Below are 20,828 nucleotides of genomic sequence, written 5' to 3'. Positions count from 1 at the left end.
CAAATGTGGGTCTGTGAATGTTCCTTAGACTTGTTGTGAGTATACTTTAAGTCAGCTGATGCAGAGAGCAGTGTCAGCTTCACATGTGGGTCTGTGAATGTTCCTTAGACTTGTTGTGAGTATACTTTAAGTCAGCTGATGCAGAGAGCAGTGTCAGCTGCAAATGTGGGTCTGTGAATGTTCCTTAGACTTGTTGTGAGTATACTTTAAGTCAGCTGATGCGGGGAGCAGTGTCAGCTGCAAATGTGGGTCTGTGAATGTTCCTTAGACTTGTTGTGAGTATACTTTAATTCAGCTGATGCAGAGAGCAGTGTCAGCTGCAAATGTGGGTCTGTGAATGTTCCTTAGACTTGTTGTGAGTATACTTTAAGTCAGCTGATGCAGAGAGCAGTGTCAGCTGCAAATGTGGCTCTGTGAATGTTCCTTAGACTTGTTGTGAGTATACTTTAAGTCAGCTGATGCAGAGAGCAGTGTCAGCTGCAAATGTGGGTCTGTGAATGTTCCTTAGACTTGTTGTGAGTATACTTTAAGTCAGCTGATGCAGAGAGCAGTGTCAGCTGCAAATGTGGGTCTGTGAATGTTCCTTAGACTTTTTGTGAGTAGACTTTAAGTCAGCTGGGGGAAAGATAAATTAGTGTTATATTGGTCTGCAAAAAAAGTTAAGGGAGGGTGCTAGGGGTCATACAGGCCAAAAAGAAAATAAAAACCAAGAAAAAAACACAGAGAAAGATCACAAATTAAAGAGATAAGAGAGGTATCCATTGAGGAAAATAAAACCATTTAACAAGCAAGATAAATGGCCCATCAGTGTGCTCCAGTATGCATTTAAAATACAGAATACAAATAATAGCAAATACATATTACAACATACACATTATTAAAAAACAGGGGTGAAATATAATAAGATGACTATCTTCCTGTAACTATCTGATGCAGAGAGCAGAGTCAGCTGCAAATGTGGGTCTGTGAATGTTCCTTAGACTTGTTGTGAGTATACTTTAAGTCAGCTGATGCAGAGAGCAGTGTCAGCTGCAAATGTGGGTCTGTGAATGTTCCTTAGACTTGTTGTGAGTATACTTTAAGTCAGCTGATGCAGAGAGCAGTGTCAGCTGCAAATGTGGGTCTGTGAATGTTCCTTAGACTTGTTGTGAGTATACTTTAAGTCAGCTGATGCAGAGAGCAGTGTCAGCTGCAAATGTGGTTCTGTGAATGTTCCTTAGACTTGTTGTGAGTATACTTTAAGTCAGCTGATGCAGAGAGCAGTGTCAGCTGCAAATGTGGGTCTGTGAATGTTCCTTAGACTTGTTGTGAGTATACTTTAAGTCAGCTGATGCAGAGAGCAGTGTCAGCTGCAAATGTGGGTCTGTGAATGTTCCTTAGACTTGTTGTGAGTATACTTTAAGTCAGCTGATGCAGAGAGCAGTGTCAGCTGCAAATGTGGGTCTGTGAATGTTCCTTAGACTTGTTGTGAGTATACTTTAAGTCAGCTGATGCAGAGAGCAGTGTCAGCTGCAAATGTGGGTCTGTGAATGTTCCTTAGACTTGTTGTGAGTATACTTTAAGTCAGCTGATGCAGAGAGCAGTGTCAGCTGCAAATGTGGGTCTGTGAATGTTCCTTAGACTTGTTGTGAGTATACTTTAGGTCAGCTGATGCAGAGAGCAGTGTCAGCTGCAAATGTGGGTCTGTGAATGTTCCTTAGACTTGTTGTGAGTATACTTTAAGTCAGCTGATGCAGAGAGCAGTGTCAGCTGCAAATGTGGGTCTGTGAATGTTCCTTAGACTTGTTGTGAGTATACTTTAAGTCAGCTGATGCAGAGAGCAGTGTCAGCTGCACATGTGGGTCAGTGAATGTTCCTTAGACTTGTTGTGAGTATACTTTAAGTCAGCTGATGCAGAGAGCAGTGTCAGCTGCAAATGTGGGTCTGTGAATATTCCTTAGACTTGTTGTGAGTATACTTTAAGTCAGCTGATGCAGAGAGCAGTGTCAGCTGCAAATGTGGGTCTGTGAATGTTCCTTAGACTTGTTGTGAGTATACTTTAAGTCAGCTGATGCAGAGAGCAGTGTCAGCTGCAAATGTGGGTCTGTGAATGTTCCTTAGACTTGTTGTGAGTATACTTTAAGTCAGCTGATGCAGAGAGCAGTGTCAGCTGCAAATGTGGGTCTGTGAATGTTCCTTAGACTTGTTGTGAGTATACTTTAAGTAAGCTGATGCAGAGAGCAGTGTCAGCTGCAAATGTGGGTCTGTGAATGTTCCTTAGACTTGTTGTGAGTATACTTTAAGTCAGCTGATGCAGAGAGCAGTGTCAGCTGCAAATGTGGGTCTGTGAATGTTCCTTAGACTTGTTGTGAGTATACTTTAAGTCAGCTGATGCAGAGAGCAGTGTCAGCTGCAAATGTGGGTCTGTGAATGTTCCTTAGACTTGTTGTGAGTATACTTTAAGTCAGCTGATGCAGAGAGCAGTGTCAGCTGCAAATGTGGGTCTGTGAATGTTCCTTAGAATTGTTGTGAGTATACTTTGTCAGCTGATGCAGAGAGCAGTGTCAGCTGCAAATGTGGGTCTGTGAATGTTCCTTAGACTTGTTGTGAGTATACTTTAAGTCAGCTGGGGGAAAGATAAATTAGTGTTATATTGGTCTGCAAAAAAAAGTTAAGGGAGGGTGCTTGGGGTCATACAGGCCAAAAAGAAAATAAAAACCAAGAAAAAAACACAGAGAAAGATCACAAATTAAAGATATAAGAGAGGTATCCATTGAGGAAAATAAAACCATTTAACAAGCAAGATAAATGGCCCATCAGTGTGCTCCAGTATGCATTTAAAATACAGAATACAAATAATAGCAAATACATATTACAACATACACATTATTAGAAAACAGGGGTGAAATATAATAAGATGACTATCTTCCTGTAACTACCTGATGCAGAGAGCAGTGTCAGCTGCAAATGTGGGTCTGTGAATGTTCCTTAGACTTGTTGTGAGTATACTTTAAGTCAGCTGATGCAGAGAGCAGTGTCAGCTGCAAATGTGGGTCTGTGAATGTTCCTTAGACTTGTTGTGAGTATACTTTAAGTCAGCTGATGCAGAGAGCAGTGTCAGCTGCAAATGTGGGTCTGTGAATGTTCCTTAGACTTGCTGTGAGTATACTTTAAGTCAGCTGATGCAGAGAGCAGTGTCAGCTGCAAATGTGGGTCTGTGAATGTTCCTTAGACTTGCTGTGAGTATACTTTAAGTCAGCTGATGCAGAGAGCAGTGTCAGCTGCAAATGTGGGTCTGTGAATGTTCATTAGACTTGTTGTGAGTATACTTTAAGTCAGCTGATGCAGAGAGCAGTGTCAGCTGCAAATGTGGGTCTGTGAATGTTCATTAGACTTGTTGTGAGTATACTTTAAGTCAGCTGATGCAGAGAGCAGTGTCAGCTGCAAATGTGGGTCTGTGAATGTTTTGCTGTGAACAGAGGACACAGTGAGACCACAACTCTTCCGGAGCTTGGTATATATACACATATATACTTCCACATACATACACATATACATCCATACATACCTTCACACACGCATATACTCCCATTCATACACATATAAAGAGAGTTGCCCATATGAACTCTTATCAAATACTATAAACAAAGCAGAATAAGCATAAAAGGGTTTCAAACAGGCTTGCACATAATAGATCTCAGCATAGTTTCTCAATATGTGCACTGTGTAGGCCAATGCATTAAACTATGAGCACCAGCATGTATATGTTAAAGTTAAAATCCTAAACATTTTAAGCAAAGTAGTATAAAAACAACAATGTGATGCAACTAAATTCACCTTCCTGGACATATCACACTACATAATCACAGTGGGAACATGAGGAACAACTCTAGTAGCAAAACTGTTCAAGATATGCACAGTATTAGGTTAAGGACAGAGTCCGGATCATAGGCCCACTGTCATAAGACTCTGTTCTCCCTATAGAAATAAACTATTTTGGGATAAGGGAGAAATAATAAGCTTCAACACTGTACATACTAGGGGCCTGGTTGGGGCAGCTTGTTGTTTGCTGCAAGATTGTCGCAGGGTTTTATCCTACGCCAATTCTGTGGGAAGTCTTAGACCCAAATAGAGGGAGACCTAGAAACTGCTCTAGGCCTTTACAGACAGTCTTGAGCTCAGAGGGGTCTAGGAGGGCTGTAAGGGGTCTGCGATCAGCAGTAGTAAGGATCCGAATGGTCTCCGCCCCCAAAAGAAAATGTCTTTCCTTCAGGTAATGATCCAGGGGATTGATCGGGGCTAATCCTGTCAGAGGTCCTTTAGGCATACCTGGCACAATTCCACTAGGTACTGGTGCTATGATTGAGGAGTATGGATCCTCCACATCAGCAGTAGTCTCTGGATCAACTGCAGTAGCTTCCGCAGCGTTAGAGCCTGACATAATTCCCTTATCTGCATCTGAGGTAGGTACTGTGGCTCGATCAAATGGGGAATGTGGGGCCTCCGGACTGATTGCGACAGAGCTTATGATGCGAAAGTTCCCATCAGTCAGGTTGCCCGGCTCCTGATAGTCGCGATGTCCTGCCATATCCAAACAGTTTTTATGCCCAAGCGTCTCTGCCGAGAATAATCTGAGGAGCGATCTTTCCAGACTCTCCTTATGTTCTCTCAGGGCCTGTAGTATCTGAGCCCCCATCTGTCCAGCGCCTCCTCGATACTAGGAGGGCTGGAGCGGCGTTGTGCTGACATCTCCTGTTAGATAGAGATAAGCCTTCATATGGGTTGGATTGTGGTTGCAAAGAAACAGTCACTGTTCGACTGTGCTACCCAGCTGTTAGGCTGGGGGGGTGCCGAGAGCCGCAATGTGTCCGCCGTCCACGAGGCCTCAGCAGTCTAGTTCCAAGAACTACCGTCATAAACACACCAAGTCGGGTATCAAAAAACTTCTCAGCACGTTCTGCTGGTGAATATATTAAGGTAGTAGCTAGATGAATCGGTGTTAGAGGGATAATCTGCGGATTATCTGTATCTTATCAGGAGCCCTTGAAAATGCGACCAGTCATGGCCGCTGCCTAGACACGCACCCGGGTTAATCATACTTTTACATTATATTATTACATTATCTTCATTAGGAGTTGTGAGCTGTTATTCTAAATAATATTTTTACCCAGTAAGTTAGGGATGTGATGATGATGAGTTTATGAAAACAAGGGTTTATTTTATAGGTAAGTATTTAGATTTAAATAGGAATATTTTAATTAATAATATTAATATTAATTAGATTTATTTTAATAAGAATTTAGTTAGGGATGTTAGAGTTAGATAGGGTTATTATACTTAAAATATATATATATATATATATATATATATATAAAAATATATATAATAACAATATTAACTATATTAACCCTATTATAATTAGGGTTAATATAGTTAATATATATAATATAATAACTATATTAACTATATTAACCCTAATATAATTAGGGTTAATATAGCTGGCGGCGGTATAGGGGGGTTAGAATAGGGGTTAATAATTTTAATATAGCTGGCGGCAGTGTAGGGGGATTAAATTAGGGGTTAATAATTTTAATATAGCTGGCGGCGGGGTAGGGGGATTAGATTAGGGGTTAATAATTTTAATATAGCTGGCGGCGGTGTAAGGGGCTCACATTAGGGGGTAGTTAATGTAGGTGGCGGCGGGGTAGGAGCTCACATTAGGAGGTAGTTAATGTAGGTGGCGGCGGGGTAGGAGTTCACATTAGGGGTAGTTAATGTAGGTGGCGGCGGGGTAGGAGCTCACATTAGGGGGTAATATAGATAATGTATGTGGCGGCGGGGTCCGGGAGCGGTGGTTTAGTGGTTAATAACTTTATTAGGTGGCGGCTTCGGGAGTGGCGGTTTAGGGGTTAATAACTTTATTAGGTGGAGGCGGGGTCCGGGAGCTGCGGTTTAGGGGTTAATAACTTTATTAGGTGGCGGCGGGGTCCGGGAGCGGCAGTTTAGTGGTTAATAACTTTATTAGGTGGCAGCGGGGTCCGGGTGCGGCGGTTTAGGGGTTAATACATTTTTTATTGTTAGGATAGTGAGGGGGGATAGCAGATAGAGGGTTAGACGAGTCGGGCTATTGTTGGGAGGCGTGTTAGACAGTACGGGTGATTTTATAACTTAGTCAGGTTTTGTTGGCGCCGGCAGTTTCAAAAGTGCCGTAAGTCAATGGCGACTCCAGAAATTTGTACTTACGCAGATTTCTGGACATCGCTGGTTTATTCGACTTACGGCACTTTAGCCTCTGACGGCGCTGTATATGTGATAGCTCGAGTTGCAAGCTGAAACTACGGGCAGCGGGGGTCCCCTCGCTTGCGCCGCAAACTACGATCTATATCGGATCGTGCCCCAGATCCACTAATTTTATGTAGGCCTTAGCTGTTTCTGTGTAACTGAAGCTTATTCAATATGCTAATTTTCTTATGATAGTGGAAAGAGTCCCTTGTTATGCCAAATAAGATTGTAAAATAAGAAATTAGATTGATACAATAACTGCATAAAAGCATAAGCATAAGTCTTGCTTATTTTTGTTTGATTATTTTGGCTTATCCAATAATAAAATCAAATACAATATTTTATATAATTTAAATATAATGTTTATATAATTGTGTTCAAGATTTTTTTTTAATGTGCATATTAAAATAGTGTGAATGAATCATTTGTTTCTTATTGTTTAATTAACTGTTATTCCAGGTATCAAATACAACACGTTGGGGTCAAACACAAAAATATTATATAATTATTATCTACAAATATTTCCATAGACTTTAATTTTAACTTATGTAGAAAAATTATTCGATAAACTTTACTACATAAATGTGATCAAAAACCAGGATCAGCAACCATTTTAATGATAATTTCAAATGAGAAAACAGTTTTTGCTCATATGATTTTTATTTAATAGCAGAGTAGAGAACATGCAGTTTGTTTAAATAGCTTTGTGTGCTTTATTTATGCTTTATTATATGTTATCTGATTAGCATCATTTTACAAATATTAACGAAAGCAATGTTTTACTGGTTATAATTATCCAAGTATACCACCAAGCAAACCTAAAAAGCGTTTCTCTTTCTCAGTATAAAGATTTGCAATCTCCTCTTGATTGAAGCCTCTGGTTTCCCTTTCAGAAGCTTCCTCTGGATGATCAAAGGAATCTAGATCACGCACTGCGGCTTCCAGTCTTTTCATCACTTCATGTTCTTCAGCTGTTCTCTTCCCATTCGCAAAATGCTCAGCCAATCCTTTAGCCAAGCCTTTTAAAGCTGATTTACCAGCACTTAGGAGGGCTCCTCCTATACCTCTGATTTCCCTCAGTGATTCTTCTTCTAAAACATCCCTCTGACTCAGAGACTGTTCATCATTCTTTACACTAAAAATAAATAAATCAGATTTGTAAACTAATTTTATGACTTTAACATTTTAGGATTAAACTACTTATTGTTTTTTTGTAAATATATTTTATTGTCTGAAAGCACAGATAATCATAATTAGGACAGGTGGTCACATCTGGCACTCTGAGGGCGTTTGCTTGGTCTGTAGTACCAATGAGAAAATAGCAGACATCAGTAATTGCTTATCAAAAAAGCAGTTCAGTTCTTTAAATTGGGTATTTAGGCGTGCGTATTTGTACCAAATTAGTTTAAGTTTATAACAACTAATTCTCTCTCTCATTATCACTATTTAGTTCTTGTGTTCAAGAGCAAACACCGCTGGAAGATTTTTTTTTTATGTGGACGGGTTCGCTTACTTTTACAAATTGAAATTAAAAAGTTAGTGCATGAGCGAAACCTGATATGCACTAACCAACTGCACTAAACCCGCATGTAGTCATGAATATTTTACTTCCAATGTTTTTCATATAGAAGAAAAGGTTCTTTTTATTCTTAAATATTTATTAATATATATCTAATTATTTTTTCATAAAATATCTATCATCTATCTATGTGTATCTATATATCTATATCTGTCTATCTATCTATATATAAGTATATACAATTAGATATATACAGATAGACATATGAATATATATTTAAAAATACAAAGTACATTGTCTACTCTTTGAAGAACATTTGAATGTAAAATGTTTACAGTAAATAAAAGTGAAACACATTGTAAAATATCAAAATTGATTAAAAAATATTTTTAAAGTTTTAAGGCATGGGAGAGAAATGGGCTCCAATGCTATATGTATACAAATGTATTTATGTGTTTATATGTCTATATATGTCTGTAAATACATATTTACACGTATAAATACTAAAGTACATATGTTAACACATGCATACATATAAATATATATAGAAAGGCCAAAGAGAGCACTCGTAGTAATCTTTATATTACCTCGAGTGCTCTCTTTGGCCTTTCTATACAGATTTAGTGAATGCACCCCGGAGGAATTTGGGTATAACGAGTGCTGGACTTTTGCACTCCTAAATATATATATATATATATATATATATATATATATATTTATATAAGTGTTTTTATCTTTATGTTAAAGGGACACTAAACCCAAATTTTTTGTTTTATGATTCAGATAGAGCATGCAATGTTAAGCAACTTTCTAATTTACTCCTATTATCAAATTGTCTTCATTCTCTTGGTATCTTTATTTGAAATTCAAAAATGTAAGTTTAGATGCCGGCGCATTTTTGGTGAACAACCTGGGTTGTTCTTGCTGATTGGTGGATAAATGTATCTACCCATGAACAAGTGCTTTCCATGGTACTGAACCAAACAAACAGCTTAGATGCCTTCTTTTTCAAATAAAGAAAGCAAGAGAATGAAGAAAAAATGATAATAGGAGTAAAATAGAAAGTTGCTTAAAATTGCATGCTCTATCTGAATCATGAAAGAAAAAAATTGGGTTCAGTTTCCCTTTAAAGTCCTTTGCATGCCTTTTTTTTCTAACAGCTTATAACTTTTTAATTATTTTTATTTCATAGTGTTATAAGTGTAAATGTACTTTTAAATGTAATTTTTATGTGTTTTGGGCAAATTTTAGACAAGGATAACTTAATTCTGTAAATTCAATTCATAAAACAATTTATATCAAACTTCTGATTTAAAACAGGATCAGAATAGTTTTGTAATGTGCTGTATTATGTTTTAAAATATAGAAATAAAATGTATCTTTCAGTTTAACACCCTTGTTCAAATTACCTTTATTTCATCTTCCTTTTAATATCTTACACAATTGTCTGTGCTCTCATATAATGTAATGTGTATATGTACTAAAGGGACAATGGTAGCAGAAAACACTTTACTGCAACAATTTTTTTGAAAGCTTTATGTCACAAAATTATTACCACATATGGAAATATGACCATTGCATTTTTAAAAACTCTATAGAATATTTAGTAGTTTCTCTGAAATAAAAATATTCAGATCTAAAAAACATGAGTTTTGATAGTTCTTTCCTTGTTTGTTTATATTTACCTTCGTGCATATGTAGATGCTATTAAAAAGGACACTGCAACTATGTACTTAAAATTCATCTTTACCTGTTAAAAGTAAAGAAAAAAAGAACAATTAGGACCACATCAAACTTTTACCAAATGTATTGATTTAAATCTTATTAAAGAAACATTAAAACAAAGATACATTACAGTAATATTAAACTATCATGATTCAGATAGAGCATATGCAATTCTAAACAGCTTTCCATTTTACTGCTCTTGCTTTGTTCAATTGGTATCCATTGTTGAAAAGCATATATAAGTATGCTCTGGACTGGAGCTAGCTGCTGATTGGTTGCTGCACAAATATGGCTGTTGTCATTGGCTTACCGATGTGTTCAACTAGTTCCAAGTAGTGCATTGTTACTCCTTCAATAAAGGATACCAATAAAATAAAGCAACATTTATATTAGAAGTAAATTGCAAAAATGTTTAAAAATGCATGCACATGAAATTAGGGGTTTCATGTCCCTTTAATAAAATAGTGTAAGGTTTATTTTTGGATTACTTACAACCAGACGGAACAGAGTCATTAAAAATGAAATGATAATATGCTTAACTATGTGTAGATTATACAATTCCATAGAACATGTCAGTATTAATTTATAGATATAGATATTGTTCTGTCATGTACAACTACAAGATTACTAATATCCCTTATTGCTAATTATTTTCATGATTACACCACAAAGTAAATTGCAAAGATGTTTAAAAATGCATGCACATGAAATTAGGGGTTTCATGTCCCTTTAATAAAATAGTGTAAGGTTTATTTTTGGATTACTTACAACCAGACGGAACAGAGTCATTAAAAATGAAATGATAATATGCTTAACTATGTGTAGATTATACAATTCCATAGAACATGTCAGTATTAATTTATAGATATAGATATTGTTCTGTCATGTACAACTACAAGATTACTAATATCCCTTATTGCTAATTATTTTCATGATTACACCACAAAGCCTTATAATGTTTAGTATTCAGTGTAATGTTATAAATAAGCATCTGATTAATTTAATTGTTATTAATATTGTGTTGTTTCTTTACTCTGGTGCCATAAAAAAGTGAGTTACCAGTATTAAAAATCTATACTAAATTTAAAATAAAGGTCACTCTCATAAGAAGTATAAATAAAATTGTTACAAATATATAAGTATAAGATATAACATTTGCTTACCAGGATCTCAGGATATTGTTATAGGTTATCAGATATCTTGATGTGATGGTCTCTTAGGTGTGAGGGATTTACACCTTATATACAGTATCTGTGTCTAATTAGTAATATATATTCAAATTAGCCTGAATATAATTCTAATAATTTTGTAAATTAATATTTGTGTTAAATGATTTCAGCAAAGTCATTCACTATATAAAAGCAAATAATAGCATCACCTTAATTAAAGTCAAATATTACAGTTTCATAGTTTAATAATATAACATGATGTAACAACTGACTATGATTTGTTTTATATATTAATTTGTATTGCAAAGGGTGTATGGTTAGTTAGCTTGTGTTTGTTCATATGTGTTTCAGTGTGTGTCTTTAACTGTGTGTTTATTAAAGACAGAAAACCTGATCTTTAGATAGACAGACAGATAATTAGAAAGATAGATATATAGATAGATGAAAGATAGATAGATTAGATAGATGAGCATTGCATTAATCAACTTTAGTAGAACAACGTCCTTTACATTAAAATCTGACCTATAAAGAATAAAATATTGATTTATAAGTGTTTTAAAATGAATTTCTTGAATATGATTCTTATTATAATACATACTTCCTAATATCAATCTTTTTATTTTTCATTCTTTTGCCTTAAATAAAATATTGAACAGTCCTTCTAATCATGGAGATTCTTTACATAGAATATATATATACACACCCAAAATGACATAACATATTAGGGATCTGAAACAATTATTGTGCTAATGCATTAGGTAAATTGAAATTTGAATCAGTTGGTAGTGGTTTTAGAGATTAGATAAGCAGTAGTGGTTAGTGTTAAGTGGAACTTCTAATGCAAAATGACATACTCAAATTTGTTAGAACGCATTTTTATGTTACTGACAATAGACTACTTTGGTCTAGATTACAAGTGGAGTGTAAAAAATATTAGAACTATTAAGCGATAACACTTCACAATTTAAATCAATAGTGCTCCTATTTTGTTATCCTACTACAAAATGAAACTAAATGATTATTGCTCAAGCAGAAGCCTGAGGTACGCTGAAATCTGTTGGTCAAATAGTACAGCTGTGATATGTCCCTTTCTCCATAAACTTCTATGGGGCATAATACATAAGTAGGATGACCATATTGCAGCTTTACACTGAAATCTATAGGTCAAATAGTACGGCTGTGATATTTCCCTTTCTCCATAAACTTCTATGGGGTGTAATACATAAGTAGGATGACCATATTGCAGCTTTACACTGAGATCTGTAGGTCAAATAGTAGAGCTGTGATATGTCCCTTTCTCCATAAACATCTATGGGGTGTAATACATAAGTAGGATGACCATATTGCAGCTTTACACTGAGATCTGTAGGTCAAATAGTATGGCTGTGATATGTCCCTTTCTCCATAAACTTCTATGGGGCGTAATACATAAGTAGGATGAACATATTGCAGCTTTACGCTGAGATCTGTAGGTCAAATAGTACGGCTGTGATATGTCTCTTTCTCCATAAACTTCTATGGGGCGTAATACATAAGTAGGATGACCATATTGCAGCTTTACGCTGAGATCTGTAGGTCAAAAAGTACGGCTGTGATATGGCCCTTTCTCCATAAACTTCTATGGGGTGTAATACATAAGTAGGATGACCATATTGCAGCTTTACGCTGAGATCTGTAGGTCAAATAGTACGGCTGTGATATGTCCCATTCTACATAAACTTCTATGGGGCATAATACATAAGTAGGATAACTATTGCAGCTTTACGCTGAGATCTGTAGGTCAAATAGTACGGCTGTGATATGTCCCTTTCTCCATAAACTTCTATGGGACGTAATACATAAGTAGGGTGACCATATTGCAGCTAAAAAGGACAACATATGAAAAATATATATGTCAGGGCTGTTTAAATATATGTTTTGAATAACGTTTCATTATAAGAACCCTGACATATATATTTTTCATATGTGTCCATTTTTAAAGTGGCAATATGGCCACCCCATACATAACCCTGTTTTGACTTTCTCTTTACATAGTAACCTGAAGATGTGTTAGGCCAAGTGCACTAAAGCGAATGCACGTGAAGAAATAATTGAAAAAAAAAAAAATATATATATATATATATATATAAAAATATACAGATTTATGGGGAGTAGGATAATATAATTTGTAGAAAATACACGTGGGTGCAGACCCTGAAGCACATATAAATTCACTATTTTCAAGAGAGAGAAACGAAGAGGGCACAGTAGTGTCCTCTCCAAAAGACAGGGATTTCAGCACTCCATAGAATTTTAGCTCTTTAATAAGAGGTAAAGAGTCTTTAGTTTATATATGTAAAAATTGGTGCTCCCCACCCCAGCGCAACCTGACCAGCGGCCGGGTCCCCTAAATCAAACCACACGTAAATAGTTAATAAGTGAATTTTATTACAAGTGCAAAATAAAATAAAATAAAAAAACAAGTGTTTGAAAATGTAAAAAACACATAGAACAAGCTGGCCAGCTCACATTGGTTGCTAACGATGCATTAATGATAACCTATAATATAGTTATAGCAAAGTTATTTGGCAACACCCCAAAACAGAGGGTAGCCCTGTGAGTACACAGGAATCTGCTACCATGGATATAGGAGGGGATCCATGCAAAATAACTAACAAGACAGCAACAAGTATTGGCAACACCTCTCTCAGAGGATAACCCAAACTGATTGGAAATATGTTATCATGAGGTAAATACCTGAGGATCTATGCCTAATACTTATAAATATAAATATAAGCAAAAAATGACATGCAAGTTGTTATAACATGTGAGGCTTATTTTTACACTTTCGTACTAATGGACAACACCCTTACCAGAGGATAGCACCAATATGATAAAAGGTTGTAGCTATCATAGTACACCATTTATGGGATCTATGTCCAAAAAATACTACTAGCGTAATCACAGCAAATATGAACCATTAACATAAGATGTATTGAGCAGGAGGAACATATTAGAGAGATACTGTTACTTCATTGCAACATATAATGAGAAATGTTGCAAACAGAGATCACTCTGTTACTTGGTTTCCTAAAGAGTGTGTTCCATATAGAAAGTTAGACTCAATAGTCCAAAGATACTTATCGAGTGACTCCTGGATATTCAGTTCTCCGTTACGTCCTTGTATCATAGCCTGATCTGAATACAGCAAATTACTTCTTATGGGGATTCCTGGACTGTATTTTCAGCTCATATGGTTCCAAAAGCTTTGTATAACATTTGCATCGAGCAAGCAAAGTGAAGCTTGATTCCCAGCTGTGCGATAGTGACGTTCCACGACAACGGCCGTTTCACCCCCCATGTGACTTAGACATCATTGGGGCTTCCTCAGGGCGTATATGCCCTATGGAGTGCTGAAATCCCTGTCTTTTTTGGAGAGGACACTACTGTGCCCTCTTCGTTTCTCTCTCTTGAAAATAGTGAATATATATATATATATATATATATATATATATATATATATATATATATATATATGTATATATATATAAGAAGGCTGAAGAGAGCACTCACCGTGAAAAGTGGTTTATTTCAACATAGTAAACGTTATCGGGGAATAATCCCGTCATCAGACAAGTGAAAAACAACAATCATTAATGCACGTACCAAAAGGTACTATTTATGCAGCAGGCAGTCTCCATACCACCGACTCCCACGAGTGCACGCCAACTGAAACCGGAAGTGGTCATGAGTAACGCCATCACGTCAGCCCGGCGGTGCGCAAGGCAACTGCTGAGGGCAAAGTAAACAAACATGGTTGCTATGGTAATATCAAGTGATACAAATGGATAAAAACAGTTACATTTGTGTATGTAAATAGTACATATTATGTGTCTCTTATTAGTGAATGAAAGCAAGGTCTACTGCCATATAGCAACTTGTATGACTATTAAAAATGTACATAAAGAGCAGGAGTCCACTGGGAGGGAGGGGGGGGGGGAGAAAACAAGAGACCCTAGTTGTATTTGAAACACCATATAAAGAATGAAAGAAGTGTTCAGAGAAATAAATAGAGATAATATAGTCAGAGAAAGAGAGGATCTTAACTATTATAAAGCTGCAGATAATGTAGCTATGAAGTCCTAATATTGTGCATAAATATGTATTAACTAATAGGAACCTATCAATCACAGCCAAAAGATCTAGATGGAAATAAACCACCTCCTTCCTTTATTTGGAGGGGAAAATGTTATAAATGCTATATTCAAGAAAAAGAGAGTAGGAGAAAAAAAGAGAGTTTGAGAAAAAAAGAGGTTAAAGAATGAAAAATAAAAGAAAGAAAGCTAGATGAGTAAGAAGGCTGGGGAGAAATTAATGATGTCAGTCCAGATGGGTATTTAACCCATTGGGGATCAAGGTACCCAGTTCTTAGGTTCACTTTGCCTCTCGTTGCAGGAGTATTTTTCCCCTATCACCACCTCTGGTCAGAGGTGGGACATGATCTATTAGGGTATATCTTAGGTCCTTTACTGAATGTCCCTGTTTTCCATGGAAAGACCAGCGATTACCTCCGCACCAGAATGGCCAACCATAGGTCCTCAATCAGGACGGCCATAGACAGGGGACATACGGACCAGCCAGTGGCACAGCATTTTCTACAACATGGACATTCAGTAAAAAATAATAAAATACTCCTGCACTGAGAGGCAAAGTGGACCTCTCTCTCTCTCTCTTTCTCCCCCCCCCTCTCTCTCTCTCTCTCTTTCTCTTTCTTCCTCTCTTGTTCTCTCTATTTTCTGTCTCTCTCTCCTTTTTTCTCTTTCCCTTTTTTTCTCTTTCTCTCTCTTTTGCTTTCACTGTCTCTCGTTCTCTCTCTCTTTTTTTCTCTCTCTTTCCCTCTCTCTCTTTCTCGCTTCACACACATACTCCTCCCACAAGCACACTTCTCTCTCTTACACACTCATCTCACACACAAGCACATTTCTCTCTCACACACACTCCTCTCACACACAGACACACTTCTCTTTCGTACATACTCCTCTCTATCTCTCTGTCTCTCTCTCTCTCTTTCTCTGTATCTCTCTCTCTGTTTCTCTCTAGCTTTCTCTTTCTCTCTCTCTCTTTCTAGTACTCTCTTTCTCTTCCTCTCTTTTTCTCTCCCTCCCCCTCTCCCTCTCTCTTTTTCTCTTTTTTTTTCTTTCTCTCTCTCTTTTTTCTCACTCTCCTTTTCTCTCTCGCTCTTTCTCTTTCTCTCAGAAACACACTCCTCTCACACAAACTCCTCTCTCACACAAACACACTTATTTTACAGACACTCCTCTCACACACAAACACAATTCTTTCACACAAACTTCTCTCACACACTAACAAACTTTTATGTGTACAACTACTGTATAAAGAAAAGCCCGTTTGAGTACAATGGAATAAGGGCACCTTGACCCCTACTTACCATATGGAATGGATGGTTCCGCTGGAGTGGGTGGAGCATGATAGGAGGGGTTAAGTAACCCTCCCCTGCTTGCAGACCTCACAATCCATTTCAGGAGCAGCACAGCAGATGGTTTGAGACTTGGCCAGAAGGATGGAGAGCCTTTTGATAGGAGCTGCTTGTGGTTGCCAGGAGGAATGGGGAACAATGGATCCGGGAACGGCTGCAAGGAGGCGCAATACCAGAGGGAGTCCCAGTTGGCGGTGCGTCAGTAGGCCGGAGCGGTGTACGGCAAACCAGGAGGTCGAGGCCTCCAGAGTGGCTCAGTCCGAAGGGATACGGCAGCAGGCTGAGGAGTGGTGGTGGTGGGCCTGGCGGCCAGACAGCGGTGATGGCAAGGTTGGATGCGGGGAGAAGTCGTCAGTCCAGAGCGGTGGAGGTGCGGCCGGTAACGGTGCAGGCCGATGACGTCATACACGAGCGATGTCATTAGGAGCCGGGCACACGGCGCAGTTGGAGGAGGCGCGCCAGAGCCAGGAGGAGCGGTGGAGGGACCAGTAAGCAATACTGAGCTATTGAATGCATGAGGGCCTATAACAGGGGCATAGGAGGATATAAGGGTGCAGGATGGCTCGACCGGAGCATGGATGCAGGGGATATTTGATCCAAGGGGTGAAGTAGGAGGCCGTAAATAATGCCTAGTGGGCAAAGGAGGACATATGGGGACAGGATGGTCTGACCGGAGCATGGCTGCAGGGGATATTTGATCCACAGGGTTCGGGGTAAAGGGGGAGGCCGTACATAAGGCCTAGGGGGCAATTTGAGGTGGTCGAGCTGAGGAAGGGAGGCCGTTAGAGAAGGCCTGGAGGTATTTTGGAGAGAGGAGGCGGGGCAGTGTTGGAGGCCATATATAAGGCCTGGTATAAGCGATTGCCAAGAAGGTGATAGGGAGTATGGGCAGGCTGCTACTGAGGCCGTTTGGGAGGCCATAGAAAATGGGGCCTTTGACTATGGGTGGGGAAACAGGAAGGCCGGGATAAGGCCGATTGCACGGGGGAGTTGTGGGGGGGAAGGCAGTGAGCAAGGCCTCTAGATTATGGGATTATGCCCGGTGTGCAGGATGCGGTAGGCCGCAACACAAGCCTGGGCAGGTTTGGAGATGACAGGTTGGTAGGGAGGGACCGGGGCTTCAGGAGTTAAGCCAGTATGGGGGGTAGGAGGAGTGGGTGGGGTTGTCACAGTGGTTAGGGCCCCTGTATGGGGTGGAGGAGAACTGGGATGGTACTCTTGGGTGTTCAAACAGACAATAAATAAATTATGATTATAACATAAGAAATAGAAGTCAGGTGTAGAAGGGGTATGTCGGGGGGGTGTATGTCAGATAGGGGGGCTATCCATTGGATGCTGGCACAGTGTACGCCCCCCCTGCCCACCCCCGGGCATGGGATGTATGGACCCAGATGGGGGTAGTGCAGTTTCTAATTGATCAGTAGGCTGGGGTGAGGTTCAAGGGGGGGGGGGGCGTGGAAGGGGTCCCCTGGGAATAGGTTGGGGCTGGAAGGGAGTTATAGAGGTATTTTATTGTTGGTTCCATTACAGGATCGAAGGAGGTGGACAGAAGTGGTGTGGCTACCAGAAGCCAGGAGAGGTGAGGTGGCGGCACAGCTGGAGCCGGTTACGGAGCCACCACTGGTCCTGTAGGCTAGTGGCAACTTTGATGAGGAGGATCCGTTGGAGGGCACTTCGGCGGGACCTGGAATGGCTGGCCAGGTAGGGGATCTGTCTGCTCTATCGCAGCTTCTGCAGTGGTTGTCTCTTTCATAGAGAGCTGGGGGAGAGGGGCAAGGGAATGTAGAGAGTGGGGTAGGAGTTAGCAGGGAAGGGGATAGGGAGGATCTTAATTATGTGTCTCCCTCACAGCCAACATGGTCGGAGAGCAGAAGAGTTAGCGGTGTCTCGTCCACTGTCAGACCTGGGGTGTCCGGCGGATGCTGGAGGTCAAGGTCCCCGCTGAGACGGCCTCGGGGGGGTGGCCAGAGTACTTCCCCGACGTGGGGACGGATGGAGAGAGATCTAGGACGGAGCAGACATGGCAGGGGGTGTTCCCCTGCAAGGCGGGACATTGTACGCAGGAGGCTTGACACCAGCAGAGGCCGGGAGAGTGTCAGAGATTGTAGACGGGAACCTTTGGCGGAGAGAGGGAGTGATCCGGTGACGAGCCAGCAGGTGAAGTGGTGGCTGGGGGAAGCCAAGTAGCGTGGGGAGCGCAGTGGCATCGGCTTGGGTAGGGAGAGGGGACTCAGAGCACAGTACTGCAGACAGGAGGCGGAGAGCGGGCAGCCGCAACGGCGGCGAGTGGAGGGGAGGTTACCTGGGTACCGGAAGGGGCCCTTCGGAAACCTTGCTTATTTTCGGTGGGACGAGCGAGTTGAGGGAGAAGATAGGGAAGAGGGAATTCATGGAGATTTGTTCCTTACTGCCATTGGAGCATGTATTGGAAGTGAAGGAGGACGAGAACGAGAAGGGAAAGAAGGAGGAGGAAGAGAGAAAAAAGCAGTGAAGGAGGATTCCTAAGTCATTTGGGAATTGGTCCCGGGCTTTCCGTATCTTGGCTAGCGTGGTCTGTTAAAAATTCCCGGAGCAGGGTTCCCATTTGTTCTGTTATTTCGATGAAATATCGAGTGCATAAAGGACTTATGGGGGGATGGTGTTGTGGAGGTACGATGAGGGATTTAGGCAGCGTATAGCGGTTCGTCACGAGATGAGATGGGACGACAGGGACATGGGGATCTGGTTAGAAAGATGATGACCCCCTTACGGGGGAGTTATTTGTTTCGGAACTACGGACAGGCAAGCGGGGGAGGTGGTGCAGGTGGTGGAGTTGGGACGGCAATTCGTAAAGGCCTTTTTTTCCATTCAATGAAGGTCAGTGTAGGTTCGGGGCCTCGTGCAAGTATAAGCACGAATGTTCCATCTGTGGCGGGATTCATTCCGGGGCAAAGTGTTTAAAAAAAGGGAGACCCGGCACATGGGCAGTGGAGGTGGGTCCACCGGGCACGGACACCGGTGAAAGTAGAAAGGATGGCACCGTGGTTAGGGGAGTACACCCATGAGCGGGGGAACGCTGAGGACGTGGAGTTGATTTTGACTGGTTTTAGCACAGGGTTCCTGATCCCATTCAAGGAACAAGCGGGGTCGGGGGTTGTGGGGAATTTGAAGTCGGCAGGGAGTACCCGGAGATTTTGAGGGAAAAATTGTGGAAGGAGGTGAAATTGGGTAGGATGACGGGCCCATTCCGGGACCCGCCATGCCGAACCTGAGGGTGTCTCCACTGGGGGTGGTCCCTAAGAAGGCTCCGGGGCAATTCCGGATGATCCATCACCTGTCCTACCTGAAAGGGTGGTCAGTAAACGTTGGCATTGATCCGGAGCTAGTTTCAGTCAAGTACGCGTCCTTTGATAAGGCGGTGGCGGTGGTAAGAGCAGCGGGGAGGGGAGCATTGATGGCGAAGGCGGATGTTGAATCCGCTTTTCACCTGTTGCCGGTACACCCAAAATGTCATCATCTTTTGGGTTGTAAATTTCATGAGCTGTATTTCGTGGACCTCTGTCTCCCGATGGGCTGTTCAATATCCTGTTCATATTTTGAGAGGTTCAGCTCATTCGTGGAGTGGGTGGTAAAAAGGAAGGCGGGGAAGTTGTCCATAGTGCATTATTTGGATGACTTCTTGTTTGTCGGCCCGGCGGGATCGGAGGTTTGTGAGTTATTGGTCAGGGTTTTCGGGGAGGTGAAGCAGGATTTCGGTATCCCGCTGGCGGCAGAGAAGTCTGAGGGCCCGTCCACGAGGTTAAGTTTCCTAGGCATTGAGGTGGATTCAGTCAAAATGGAGTGCAGGCTTCCGGATGATAAGATCCGGGATCTGCAGATGGTGATCAACAGGGTATTGAGGAGTAAAAAAGTATTGCCGCGCAAGGTGCAATCACTCATGGGTAAATAGAATTCTGCAGCCCGGATTATACCCATTAGGCAGGTATTTTGTAGGAGGCTATCTTTGGCAACGGTGGGAGTCACCGACCAGAGATTTCACATTCGTTTGACTAGAGAGGTTAAGGAGGATTTGAGGGTGTGGAAAATCTTCCTGGAAATAAAAAAATAACATTGCAAAAAATAATAAACACTAAAATTACAAAAAATTAAAAACTCTAAGATTACAAAAAACAAAAAACGAAATCATTAAAAATAATAAAATTTACATCAAATCTAATAGCCCTATAAAAAAAAAAAACAAAAAAAAAAAAATGAAAACACCCCCTAACCTAACAATAAACTACCAATAACTTTTAAAATGGTCTTTTGTAGGGCATTGGTTAAAAAGTTAAACAGCTCTTGGGAGGCGGGGCGTGACCGCTCGTGAAGACAGTCGCATGAGCGGGTAGCTCTGTAGCCTTTCTCAGTTTTTGGGCCCACAATTTTTAATTTAATAGGTGCAATGCATGCCTAACCTTCAAGAATCTCTGCGCTGAGGAGTGGGGACAAAGGCTAACTACCCTATGCAGCTGTTCGCAGCGGTATCGACAGGTAGCCACACATCTAACAGTCACGGTCGCCATCTTGAAAATCGGACCTGTAACTAAAACAACTTCTGGGACCAGAAGCATATGCAGCCCGGATAATCACCGCAGCAACACTGCCGCAGATGGAGGTGTGAACAGCAGGGAAATATCGGCTCACAGACAGAGTGGGGTAT

General features: G+C 40.5%; 1 protein-coding gene across 1 annotated transcript; it reads right to left on the bottom strand.

The window, feature by feature from the left end:
- Positions 1 to 6,902: 6,902 nt before the first annotated feature.
- On the bottom strand, positions 6,903 to 9,525 carry LOC128651652 (bombinins BLP-7/H-BO-like). Its single transcript, XM_053704653.1, has 2 exons — positions 9,466 to 9,525; positions 6,903 to 7,396 (listed from the first exon to the last, which is right to left on the bottom strand). The coding sequence occupies exons 1-2, from the start codon at positions 9,522 to 9,524 to the stop codon at positions 7,054 to 7,056; spliced, it is 402 nt and encodes a 133-aa protein (XP_053560628.1). The 5' UTR covers position 9,525; the 3' UTR covers positions 6,903 to 7,053.
- Positions 9,526 to 20,828: the final 11,303 nt, after the last annotated feature.

This window comes from Bombina bombina, chromosome 3 (assembly GCF_027579735.1).
Source record: "Bombina bombina isolate aBomBom1 chromosome 3, aBomBom1.pri, whole genome shotgun sequence".
NCBI classification, from domain to species: domain Eukaryota; kingdom Metazoa; phylum Chordata; class Amphibia; order Anura; family Bombinatoridae; genus Bombina; species Bombina bombina.
This window is presented reverse-complemented; position numbering and strand designations above follow the sequence as displayed.